Here is a 13,879-nt window from a genome sequence, read left to right on the forward strand (position 1 = left end):
GTATGTATGAAAATCCTAAACCAAAATATATAAAATTTTTCACATAAATTATGTGGAATAGTTATTTTTCTGTTTGTATAAACTTGCCCGTTGCAGCAGGTTTGCTTACCTTTAGCTGTTGTTCTTTTTTTCCCCAAAAAATATCTTAAAAGACAAGCCCACTTTTGATCCATGTGCATTTTAAAAATTAAATTGATATTGTCAAGTTCCTTTAAATAACTTCAACTAAGAAGATAAACAACCTCTGCCCTGATGGGCCTTTTTATTTCTTCCCTTTTTTTCCTGCCAGTTAGAGCAATCTTTCCTGAAATTGTAGAGAGAGAGAAAGAGAAAGGGAATCCATATGTATTTTCAGTGTTAGAACTGTGAGCTAATATGGTGATACTTAGGGTTTGGGGCCAGGTAGTCTGGGCTCAAGCCAGTCTGGTTATCTAAGTTGAACCATAAGGATTCGGAATTCATATGATAAATGTTGATCCTTAAAATCAGACTGAAAAGGCTGAGCTAGAGTAGAGTGCAGAGAGCTGAGGGAAAGTAGAGTGAGGGATTAGTGAGGACAGACATGGTTTGGAAGGGCCATGATTTAGACGCAGATCTCATACGGCACTTTAGAAGTCTGTACTCTCTTAGTTTGCATTGTTGATTTGAATTCAAAATGTCACTAAATAAATCTGCCTTTCATATGGAAGATAGTTATTTTGCAAGATTTTTTTTCATATAATTCTACCATTTTTTTCATATAATTCCTACTTTTAAAATGACTTCTTAAATTAGTAATTTTGTCATACCACTCCTTTAAAGGTATTTTAAGTGTTAATTTGTGTTATGAAGAATCATTTTTTATTAATGTTCAGTTTATTTAGTAATTCATCTTTTAGAACTTGGATTATAATGTTTTAGTACACAAGTATTTTCAATATAACTACGTATTTCAAGCACACTTATAATGTCCTCACCAATATAATGCTTGAACACCGTTGTTTAACTTAAACCTCCATAAAATTTTAATTTGAATAATATAAGAATTATCAAATTAAGTCAAAGAAAAACTAAATATAAAGCATTATATTCTCAAGTAAACATTTTTACTGCATAAATATCACTTTCTTGTGCTTCATTTTCTATTTTAATATCCTAGTTGATGAGTAAAGAAGTACTGAGCTCTCCTACAAATGATGCTGTTGGAGAATTAGAGCAACAGGTAAGTATTCAGTATGTGAGGAAAATGTTGAAAACAATACCGTATTTTGCCAATTAGTATATAAAGTTTACAGAGGAGAGCATTTATAAGATTACTTTCCTCCATGAAGTTTAGATAGTTTATGTATTCCTTCATGAGTGCAAGTAAGTATTAGTCTCCAGAATTGTTTTTTTGTTTTTTTTTTAATGATCATTTTTGAAGAGTTCAGGGGTATGGAACTTTCCTTCTGACACTTGTAATGCGTATGTAGCCCATTTTATATAGTTACACAATTAAATACTAGAGAATTTAAAAACTTCTCCTGAGTTCTAATTTAATAAGGTAATGTAATTTTTATGGCATTTGCTTTCCTCTCTCCTGATCTTGAAGTATCAACTCAAAGCATTGTACTCAAGTCTCCTTTCCCTGGTTTTATTACATGACTATTTTACATGGGGGAAAGGCATTCTCCTCCTATGTGTAACCCAATCTGGTTTTAAGGGAAAGGTAAGAGAAGAGGCAAATGCATCAATACTTACGCTGTTTTAGTTTTGGAAACCTGGTTTTTATGCGTGTCATCACTTAAGAAGTATTTCAGATATTCTTTTCTATAAAAATTTTATTTAAATTTAAACTTGGTGTGTTCTAAATTTTTTTTCTGTGATAAAATTAAGCAGTACATCCTCTAATACTCTTTTGTTTAAAGATTTCATAAGGATATATACAAACTTTTATTTCTTTGGTGCCTTAGCCATAAATGTTAATGAGACTTTGTAAATTTTCACACAAAAATGGCAAATTAAGACTTATTTGTTAATAGGTAAAATTTTAAAACCTTTTCCAATATCAGTGTATATATGTGTTGTGGTAAAAGTATATTTTTCAATTTGTGTCAAAACATGTTTACTAAGAATTAGGACATTTTATATTTCAGCTTAAAAGGGCCCTGGAAGAACTTCAGGAAGCACAAGCAGAAAAAGAAGAACTGAGACAAAGATGCCAAGAACTAGATTTACAGGTTGGAAAAGAAACCTGATCTAAGAAAAATTTCCTCTTTACGGTTGCAATGGTTTTATTTTAATTAATTATTGGCAACGTGTTTTGGAGGTTAGGTTTCATTTCATGGAGGAACCAGTAAAAGAATTTATTATAGGCTTGAATATTGAAGCATGAATTTCATAATTCTCTTAGAGTTGAAAATTGCTGGCTTAATTACTTCTTTGAGAAGATCGATCATTCTAATTGTAGAATTTTAACTAAAGTATTTAGATGAGGCCTTAGTTTTTTTCTTTTGTAAAAAAAGAAACTTAAAGTATCTACTTCATAGGATATGATTATTAAGTGAGATCTTTATGGAAGTACTGAGAAGTGCTTGACCCCCAATAAATATGAGTGCTAAGTTTGTTTTACTAACATGTACATGTTAGTAGAATAAGCTTAGCATGAGAGACAGTAGTTAATGGTTAAAGGGGTAGACTTTCAAACCAGGCCACCTATAATCACAACCTGGCCATGTTAACTAGCTGGTGCCATACTCGGGCATATTACTTAATTTCCCCATACTTCAGTTTTATATTTTGAGAAATAATGTGATAATAGTATATATCTCCTGATATATCTCCTGATAGATTATGAGGGTTAAATAAGTTAAGTAAATATACATAAAGCACTTAGAACAGGACCTGGCACATAATACCATGTTTCCCCGAAAATAAGACTGGGTCTTATATTAATTTTTACTCCATTAGGGCTTATTTGCAGAGGATATCTTATTTTTTCATGTACAACAATCTACATTTATTCAAATGCAGTCATGTCATCTTCTGGAACATCGTCATAACGTACTAAATGTGTCCGTCTGGCTGACTGTCTTAACTGGGGCTTATTTTCGGAGTAGGTCTTATTTTCAGGGAAACACGGTATGTATGTGTTTGCATATATTGTTGTTATATGAAAATGCAAATGTGAAAGTTACGCACAGTAAGTCTTGAAAACTTATACAAAGGTTAAATGTGCCATCATAATATACTATAAGTAAATTGCATTATTTTTGTTCAAATAATGGGCTTCATAAATATGTGACAGACACTCTGAAAAGTATTAGAACAAGGAATAAAGGTTGTGGTAGCAACAGCCTTGCTTGCTGAGCTAAATACCTAGAATGATAGGGCTCAGTCATGTTTCTAACCCTAAGGGTTTGCATATAAGGAAAAGAGAAGTGACTTGGTCAGGGTGATTACTTACGGCAGGGACAGCACCAGAATCTAGGTCTTTCCACTTCAGCTGTAAAAATCAATCCTCTATGTTGAAACAAAGCCAATGTTTATATTTGAACATGAACAGAGCCAGTGTCTCAAAATTAGGGAAAATTCTACCTGTTCTCATTTCATCTTTCCTAACCACATTCATCTTACACATTGTAACATACACACGTGCACACGCACATGCAAAGCATCTGAGCTATATCTAGAATACCTCATAAAGAATAGAGGATTGAGTCCTTTAATCATTACCAGTATCATGTAGGATCTCTATATCATTTTCTGAAAGATTTAATAAAGAATGTAAAATTCTGTGTTAAGGTATTTGTTTGTAACACAATGTAGAGTATGTGATGATCTGTTTTAGTTGAAAAGTGCAGTCATCCTAAGTTGTGGCATTTTAATTCTAGTATTAAAATATTATCATCCCTCATGTACCGTGTTTCCCCGAAAATAAGCCCCAGTTAAGATCTCAGCCAGACGGACGCATTTAGTATGTTATGATGATGTTCCAGAAGAAGATGACATGACTGTATTTGAATAAATGTAGATTGTCGTACATGAAAAAATAAGACATTCCCTGAAAATGTACCCTAAAGGAGCAAAAATTAATATAAGACCCGGTCTTATTTTCGGGGAAACATGGTATCTGCTGTGCCCATTAAATGAATGATAACTCCATATAATCAGAACAAAAAGTAATTTATTCATTTAACAACATGGAATCCACACAGGTGTATATGACACAAATCCCAATCTTATAAGGAAAATTGTTTTCAAAAATTGTTTTAATCATACATCACTTGAGAGTGATTTTAAAATTTGTGTGTGGGGGGGATTCTCTTTTAATACCTAACAAATGAAACAAAAAAGAAAATAAGTTGCAAAGAAATTTACCAAAGGCAGGTAAACAAGAAAAAGGACATAACCTAATGAAGTTAAATAAAAATAAAAAAATAAAAAAATGGTGATCCAGGAAAGAAGCAGACATACAGCGTTGACAGAGATACTGAACAGCAGGCACCTACTGATTGTCCCTTATCCCCAGTCCATGCGGGGGCATCAACAAATATAAAACCTTGAGATTTCTCACTGCAGTATCATTCTTTTTTGTACCTCAGTCACTTAGGATTGTACATGACAGGTAATAGTCACTAAACTGCTTATATGGCAAGGGTGGATGCATCGTGCATTGAATTTAGGAAGAGAAATTGTTTCCTTCTATAGTCAGCCTGGGGACAGTTTCCCAGCCTTTGTTTCTCATTTGGAGGACAATGTGTATAACTTGCCTATATGTATTTAAGGCAAAATTAACAATTTGAATTGCCTGTAAAAGTCGCAGCCTTGCTGTAAATTTTTAAAGATGTTTTTAAATGGAAAAGAAATAGAAGCAAGAGAGCAAATCATGCTTGTTACATAAATATGTAAGTAAAATAAAAAATGTATCAGTTACTGATTTTGATGTAATTCTAAAGTTACATGTTTTTATACATTTTAAATCATAAGTGAACAGTCACAGTGTGCAAATGGATTCAGTTCAGCATTTTATTACTGATTCATTTACCAAATAAGGTGCTTGTCCCCTGAAGACTTGATGTGTAACTGATAATTTTCTGCTATGAACCTAAAATGATAACTTTGTGCATATGTGGGTTGGTTTTTTTTTCCTGGTTTTTCTTTTTTGGCTTACTAGGTAACAGCATCCTAAAAATAAATATATACCTAAAATGGGAGCAAATTAATTTTTTACATTTCATTTGTACATCAAATTTAGAAACAGAAACATCTTCTTTCTAGAACCAAAGCAAGCGTAACATTTTGAAGACATTCTCCTTATATGTATGAACTCTGTTTTCTCTATATTAATCAAATTAATTTGATTTTTGTTTGATTTGAACCTCCTAGACCCAGAATTCCAGAATTGGAAGGATCCTCAGAAGTTATCTTGTCTGGTTGATGAATCTAACTTAATGGACTAGTTAGAATTAGAATTCAGAACTCCAGACCCTAAGCTTTTTTACTATTGATACTTAACGTTTGTGTATTTGTTTTTTAGGTGACTGCACTTCAAGATGAAAAGAATTCACTAGTTTCTGAGAATGAAATAATGAATGAAAAACTTGACCAGTTGGATGGATCTTTTGATGATCCAAATACAATGGTTGCAAAAAAGTTTTTTCATGCACAGTTACAACTAGAACAATTACAGGAAGAGAACTTCAGGTAGCATTTTTAGTAGAAATCATTCTATAGAACTCTGTTTATTAAACTAATATCTGAAACATCGTATCAACAACTAATTATTAAGGACACTGGTCAAATGGTATAAATGGTTCCCGCCCTCACAGGTTTTGCAATCCAGTTATGCAAGTGGGATACACATAATAAAACAACTCAAAATAAAATGTGGTAAGGGACAAGGGAAGGTCATACGCAAGTCCACGAGGCGTTTAAAGGAGTGATTGCTGAAGCCTACGGAGAATGGGGAGTTTCTTACATAGGAGAGGGAACCTGATAATTAAATGGAAAAAAATGTAAATCTCAAGCTAAAGAGATGCTTTTCATTTCAACTTTTATATTTTTTCTTTAAAAAAAGTGTACTTCTCAACCATTAATAAACATTGTCTCTTACATACTTACCACTGAGCCTTACACTAAAGCCTTGATATCAGGCACTCTAGTTGTATGTATTCTTTTTGTTACTTTATTTTAATATAATTTCAAAGTTACAAAAAATGTTGCAAGAATACTTTCACTCAGATTCAACAATTATTTTCGTTTTCTCTCCATTTACCCTTTTACTCGTATCTGTTTCCGTATTTTGATCACTATACTCTTATAAACCACAGTATAGTGATTTCTCTTATAAACCACAGTATAGTGATCAAAATTAGGGAATTTGGCATTGATACAATATTATTTAATCCACAGATTATATTCAAATTCTGTCAGTTGTCTCAATGTTCTTTATAGCTACTTTGTTTCCTGGTTCAGAATCTAATTTAGGATTATGCATTGTATTAAAAATGGATGCTTAAATCAATGGATTATAAATCCATTTCTAGCATCATACTGTTTTCCATAGTGGCTGTACCAATTTACATTCCCACCAACAGTGTATGAGGGGTCCTTTTTCTCCACGTTCTCTCCAACACTTTTATTATTTGTCTTGATAATAGCCATTCTAAGAGATGTGAGGTGGTATCTCACTGTGGTTTTGATTTGCATTTCCTTAATAGCTAGTGAAATTGAGCATTTTTTCAACATCTGTTGGCCATTTGTATGTCTTCTTGGCAGAAGTGTTCTGTTTGTGCCCTCTGCCCATTTTTTTAATTGGATTGTTTTTTTGTTGTTGAATTGTATGAGTGTTTTTTTTTTTGTTTTGTTTTGTTTTTTTACATATTTTGGATATTAGCCCCTTATTGGAGGTGTTGCTTACAAATAGTATATCTTCTCCCATTCGGTTGGTTGCCTCTTTGTTTTGTTGATGGTTTATTTGCTGTGCAGAAGCTTTTTAGTTTGATACAGTCCCATTTATTTATTTTAGCTTTTGCTTCCCTTGTCTTTGAGGTCAAATTCATAAAGTCCTCTTTGAACCCAGCATTCTAATCTTTGCCATTTCCATATTGTAATTCCTTTCTCCAACAGTGAGAAACCTGGCTAATATTTTCCTCAGTATATTTATTTATTTACTTAATCCCAAAACACACAGAAAGTAATTTAAGAATCGCTAACCCATACCTCTGTAAAAAGCAAACCTAATACTAGACTTCAGCATGTTTACAGTTAATTTTTATTTTTTTACAAGATAACATGTATTGTGAAATAAATACTGAGCACAGCTTGGCATGTTTTAACATGCAGACATGTGTGTAACTCACACTTTTATCATTTGATAGATCATATCTGTCACTACAGAAAGTTTCCTCATGCTTCTTCCTAGTCTACCCCTTCCTCCCAGAGACTATTCTGGTTATTTTTCACCATAGATTCGTTTTCTCTCATCTAGAATCCCGTATAAATTGAATCATGCAACGTGAATTCTCGGGAGACTGACTTTTTGTTCAGCATGTTTGTGAGATTTACCCATGTTGTTGAGTGTATCAGTAATTTATTCTTTTTTATTGCAGTGTTATTGTGTGATACGGAATAATTCCACATTATAGCGTATTTTGTTCATTCATTTTCCTTTACATGGGCATTTGGATTTCCCAATTTGGTCTAATATAAATAAAGCTGGTATGAACATGGGAATACAAGAATTTTTGTAAACATATTTTTTCATTTCTCATTGGCAAATACATTGAGTGGTATTGCTGAGTTACACAATAGGTTTGGGTTTAGTTTCAAAACATACTGGAAAACCATTTTCCATAGTAGTCATACCATTTTACGTTTTCACTGGCAGTATTTGCTGCTATTTGCTCTTGTTGCTCTGCCTGCATACCATAATTTGGTCTTATCAGTCTTCTTAATTTTAGCTATTCCAGGAAATGTATAGGGATATCTAGTTGTAATATTTAATTTGCATTTTCCTGATCACTAATGATGTGATAAGCCCCTGTTCTTGTGTTTATTGGCAATATGTCCTACTTTATGAATTGATTCTTCATACTGTAAGCCTATTTTTAAATTGAGTTGCTTGTCTTATTATTGACTTATAGGAGTTTTTACAAATACATGCTGGATATAAATCCTTTGTCAGATAACGTGTAGTAATATTTCACCCATTCTGTGGCTTGCCTTTTCAGTTTTTAAATTGTCTTTAAAGAGTAAAGTTCTTTACTTAGATGAAGTCTGCTTTAGCAGTATTTTTAAGATTAGTGTTTTGTATACATACTGACCAAGAAATCTTTGTCTACTCCGATGTCATGAAGGTACTTTCTAGTATTTTCCTCTAGAACCTTCATAGTTTTATCTTTTACATTTAGGTCTACGGTCCTTCTTGAAGGGGTTTTTTTGAAAATAGTGTGAGGTGTTGGGGTAAAGCTTTACGTTTCATTTCTTTCTTTCTTTTTTTTTTTTTTAAAGATTTTATTGGGGAATAGTGTGTACTTCCAGGACTTTTTCCCAAGTCAAGTTATTGTCCTTTCAGTCTTAGTTGTGGAGGGCGCAGCTCAGCTCCTGGTCCAGTTGCCATTGCTAGTTGCAGGGGGCGCAGCCCACCATCCCTTGCGGGACTTGAGGAGTTGAACCCGCAACCTTGTGGTTGAGAGCCCACTGACCCATGTGGGAATCGAACCAGCAGCATTCGGAGTTAGGAGCACGGAGCTCCAACCGCCTGAGCCACCGGGCCAGCCCTTTATGTTTATTTTCCATATGAGTATTTATCTCGTTCCAATATCATCATTTGAAAATATTTTTATTTTACTCCATCAGTTGCTTTGGCACTTTTCGTGAAAAATGATGTAACCATAAAATTTGGGTCATTTCCTGGACTCTTGAGTTCTTTTTCTGTCTGTCTTTATGCCTGTGTGACATGGTCTTGATTACTGTAGCTCTAAAAGAAGTCTTGATTACTGTAGCTCAAGAATAAGTTCTTTAAAATCAAGTGTGTTTTGGCTATTGCAGATCTTTTGCATTTTCACATAAAATTGAGAATCAGTCAGTTTCTGTAAAGAAAACTTGGTGATTATTGTTTGGATTGTATATAATAGAAATTCTGAATATAGTTAAGGTAGCAATCTGTGAATATGACATCTTTAGTGAGTTCTTTAATTTCTCTCAGCAATGTTGTGGTGTTTTCCATATAGAAGCCTTCTACGTCTTTTGTGCACTTTATTCACAAATATTTTATATTTTTGACACAAATGCAATTAAAGAAGTTATTCTGAAATGTTGCTGCTAATATATAGGTGTACAATTGATTTTTTGTGTTGAAACTTTTATATTTTGAAGCTTTTATGTCTTGCAAAGTTAATGCACTTGATTCTAGTAGTTGTTTGTTTTTGTAGAAAATCCTAAGGAATGTACAATCATCTAATCTATTAATAGAGCTTTTTACATCTTTCTTTTATTTCTACCTTGTATTTATTTTCTTGCTTTGAGCAACAGCAGACATGTTGCTTTGTTCTGAGTCTTAGAGGGAAAATGTTCAATTAAGTACCGTCAAGTATGAAGCTAGCTATGGAGGTTTTTAGTGTGCTTTTTAAAAGATTGAAGGAGTTTCTGTTTATTTCCAGCTTGCTAAGAGTTTTACCATTAATTGGTGTTGATCTTTATCACATGATTTTCTGCATCTGGAAAAAATAATGTGTTTCTTTTTCATTCTTTTAATATTATTCATTAATTTTTAAATGTTAAAAAATCTTATATTTTGGAGATAAATTGTGTTGGTCATATTTTATAGTCCTGTATACATATGAGTGAACTCGGTTTGCTAATATGTTGAAAGAATGTTTTGTGTCTTCATAATACATATTGGCCTATAACTTTTTTCTCTTGTAATGTCTTTTGGGTTTTGTTATCAGAGTTCTGTTATTCTCATAGAATAATTGGAAAGTATTCTCTCCTCCTCTATTTTCTGAAAGAATGTATGTAAGACTGATATTACTTCTGTAGGTATGACTGGCATGTTCTATACCTTTCAGTTTATATCAAGTTGGTTAATAGTGTTACTCAGATCTCTTCTATATTTTTACTGGTATTTTTGTTACTTCTATGACTTATTGGGAGACTGGTGTTAAAATTTTCAACAATGATTATGGATTGGTGGATTTCCACCTTTGATTCTATGTTTTGCTTCATGTATATTAAAACTGTTTTTAGGTTTACACTTTTATGGTATGTCTTTCTGATGAATTGACACTTATAATTATGAAATATCTTTTTTTTATCTTTGGTAATACTTTTTGTCTTAAAATTTTTTATATATTAACATAACCACCCCAGCTTCCTTTATTTAGTATTTATATGTTATTTTTTTACATCTTTATACATTTCATCTATTTGTATCTTTATATTTAAAGTGTCTCTTGTAATTAGAATATATGTGAGCCTTGCTTTTTTATCCAATTTAATAGTCTCAGCCTTTTTAATTGATGAGTTTAGTCATTTTGCCTTTTATTTATTTTTTGATACGGTTTTTTTTTAGGTCTGTCATGCTATTTTTCATTTATCATATGTATTTTTTTGTTCCTTTTTCTTTCCTGAATTTTTTGGGTTGAGCAAATAATTTTTTTAATATTTCATTTTAGTCACTGTATTGTCATTTTAATTTTTGTTGTTGTAGAATTTGAATTATTCATCCTTAATTTATCACAGTCTACTTAGAGTTAATATTTTACCACTTTACATGCTATATATATATTTTTTAATAATTTTAATATGTACTTATACATTTTATCTTCATCTTTTGAAATAAAAATTCCTGTTTGAACTAGAGATAAGCATTCACGTTTCAGAAGTGAAAATGAAAATTCAGAACATTGTTTATTTCTCAAATGTTTCAATACCAAGAACTTAAAAGTATATTCTTTAGTCTTTCTTAATGTGGAACCAAAAAAAAAAAAAAACAGCATTTAGAAGTAAATCTTGTTGAGCTCCTGTCTCTGTAAGAAAGCGAATGGTGGAAATTCCATTATATATACCTATTTGTTTTCTTTATACAAGGCTGGAAGCTGCAAAAGATGATTACCGTGTTCACTGTGAAGAACTTGAAAAGCAGCTCATTGAATTTCAGCACAGGAATGATGAATTGACTAGTCTTGCTGAGGAAACAAGAGCACTGAAAGATGAAATAGACGTTCTTAGGTATGGCATATCTAACTGTAATTATTTCTAAGTTATTAGTCATTTCAGTGCCCAATATTTTAATCATGGATTCTTAAAGTTATTCCTACCTGTAATGTATTGATCAGTTTTTACCCAGGCTCTAGTCTTTACTACTTTTATACTTGTTGATAATAATTGCAGTTTAAGGATATTTAATTCTTGTTAGGACAATTTCATATTATAACCCATAAACGTAAAATATGATACCTTTTTCTTAAAATTTTGTAGGCTGAATCCTTTTAGATACATTTAGTTTGACCTCCTTGTACTCAAGAGTTTATCCTGTGAAATTGAGGCTTGAGACAACCATATTTTGACATTCGATAAAATATAGATAAAGGTAGATAAGAATCCTAACATTTATTTTAGGGTCATCTCACAGTTCTCTTATTGTATTTGACAATATCAGATTTATATTTAGCTTTTACCTATGAAATGTCACCCAAGTAATAGGCTGTCCACATGCTTTTTATATTTTCTGTTAAATTTTTTTTATTAGCCATTTTGTTACACAGTTTTTAATGTTCATTTGGAACAATCTTTATAATCATTAATTTGAACCTGCATGTGACAGTGCAGTGATTTAGTTTGTGCATTTATTTATTTTTGCTTTAGCCCAGTTAGTCAGGTAAGCACAACTGTAAAGGGAAGTGCTTTGCGAGATAAATTATAAGTTGAATCAAGTTGTAAGCCTATCAGATACTTGGAGCAAAACTGCACTAAATATTATTATTAAAACTGCACAAAGCACATTTGACCCATAAGCTACGGAGAAGCTCAGAATTGTTCAATTATATTTATAAAACCATTCTTTTCTATACATTTAGGTAATATATAAAACAGTTTGATAATTTAGTGTGTCAAATTTAAAGTATTTTTATTTTGATACCTTTATAACAAAAAAGCTGAACTTTAGTCCATTTTAGGCCTGAATCTATTTCCAAAGTTCTCAAAAAGTTTATGATTCCTCTATTTTTTTTGCGAATTCATAGTTTATGTGGAAGACTCATTTTACAGTCAGAATAAAATTATGTGCATTTACTTGTTTTTACACAATAATGGTTAATCTTCATAATTATAGAGCTACCTCTGATAAAGCAAATAAACTGGAGTCAACAGTTGAGATATATCGTCAGAAGCTACAAGATCTGAATGACCTTCGGAAGCAGGTGAAAACTTTACAGGAAACAAACATGATGTATATGCATAATACAGTCAGCTTAGAAGAAGAATTAAAGAAGGCAAATGCAGCACGTACACAATTAGAGACATACAAGAAACAGGTAAGAAAATCTTAATTTTTTTAATCATTAAAATTGAAAGACCTAAACTTTGTTATTTCATTTGATGCTTTAAGAATGGCATAAAAGTTGAGAAACCTTGCCTTAGTCAGCTGTGAACTTAGATAAATTTCCTCTGTAGTGTTAATTCAGCGGTTGATAATTGAGTTTGAGTTGTCTAGGTTTTTATATTTTTATTGCCTTCTGAGCTTATATATTTTGGGGGACATTTCATTATTTATTAGCTTTTCTGGTAACCAGTGATAAATGTCTATTTTAGGAGCTATAACCTAAAATATTCTGTTTTGTTATTTATTGAACAACCTAGAGAAATAGCAGTGCAGAAGGCTGATTGTTTGTATTTGGCTCAACTTTTACTTGTGTATTTTAAAATTTATGTTAATTCTCATCTGCATGCTATTTCCACAAATATTTAAAATTAGACTATAGTCTTACTATAAATTTTACTTACCATCAGCTTCTCATTTAATGAACTCTGTAGTCTTACTATAAATTTTATTTACCATCAGCTTCTCATTTAGTGATCTCTTTAAAAACTATCACCATCATATACTCTTGTTTTTTTACTTTTGTTTCTGACAAAAGGTTCAGGATCTACACATTAAACTTTCCTCTGAATCAAAAAGGGCAGACACACTAGCATTTGAAATGAAGCGGCTTGAAGAAAAACATGAAGCTTTACTTAAGGAAAAAGAGGTAAACATAAATATAATTGATAAGAAATATGCCTGTCTGTTCTTAGTTTTAATATATGATCTTGCTGTTTTAAGAATAGGAGTTAATGTCAACCAGTTCTTTCTCCAAAATTGAAATTGTTGTTGTAAAAGAAAGTCTTGTAAAAAATCTTCATGCAGTTTTGCTAGTTTCCTTCACAAGGGAAGATGAAGTGACAGAGCTGAGCTCATATGTCTTGGTCCATGTTTTCCACTCTGGACTGTCAATTCCTTGAGAGCAAAGTCCATAGATGTGATTTTCAACAGCTTTATTAAGATATAGTTTATGTACCATAGATTTTGCCCATTTGAAGTACAATTCAGTGGTGTTTAGTACATTCAGAGTTGTACCACCATCAGCACAAAATTTAGAACACTGTCATTACTCCAAAAAGAGCCCCAATGCCCAATAATGCATTCTGTTACTCAGAATGTTACTCTGCATTCTGTTCGCCTCCCCCCAGCCTTAGCAACCTGTAAGCTACTTGCTGTCTCTGGATTTGCCTAGTCTATCTAGAATATGTAATCATACACTCAGGTTTTTGTGACTGAATTCCTTCATTTAGCATAATGCTTTTAAGGTTCATCCATGTTGTAGCATGTATCAGTACTTCATATTTTTTGCTGAATAAGACTCCATTGTATGGGTGT

At 32.0% G+C, this 13,879-nt stretch overlaps 1 protein-coding gene across 1 annotated transcript in view; it reads left to right on the forward strand.

The window, feature by feature from the left end:
• Positions 1-13,879, forward strand: part of HOOK1 (hook microtubule tethering protein 1) — a 48,194-nt gene that overhangs the window by 18,402 nt on the left and 15,913 nt on the right. Inside the window, exons 7-12 of the mRNA XM_033115048.1 lie at positions 1,139-1,201; positions 2,115-2,198; positions 5,498-5,664; positions 11,053-11,193; positions 12,296-12,497; positions 13,101-13,211. Of these exons, the coding sequence (XP_032970939.1) occupies positions 1,139-1,201; positions 2,115-2,198; positions 5,498-5,664; positions 11,053-11,193; positions 12,296-12,497; positions 13,101-13,211 (768 nt within the window). The remainder of the gene's footprint in view (positions 1-1,138; positions 1,202-2,114; positions 2,199-5,497; positions 5,665-11,052; positions 11,194-12,295; positions 12,498-13,100; positions 13,212-13,879) is intronic.

This window comes from Rhinolophus ferrumequinum, chromosome 9 (genome assembly GCF_004115265.2).
Source record: "Rhinolophus ferrumequinum isolate MPI-CBG mRhiFer1 chromosome 9, mRhiFer1_v1.p, whole genome shotgun sequence".
NCBI classification, from domain to species: Eukaryota; Metazoa; Chordata; class Mammalia; order Chiroptera; family Rhinolophidae; genus Rhinolophus; species Rhinolophus ferrumequinum.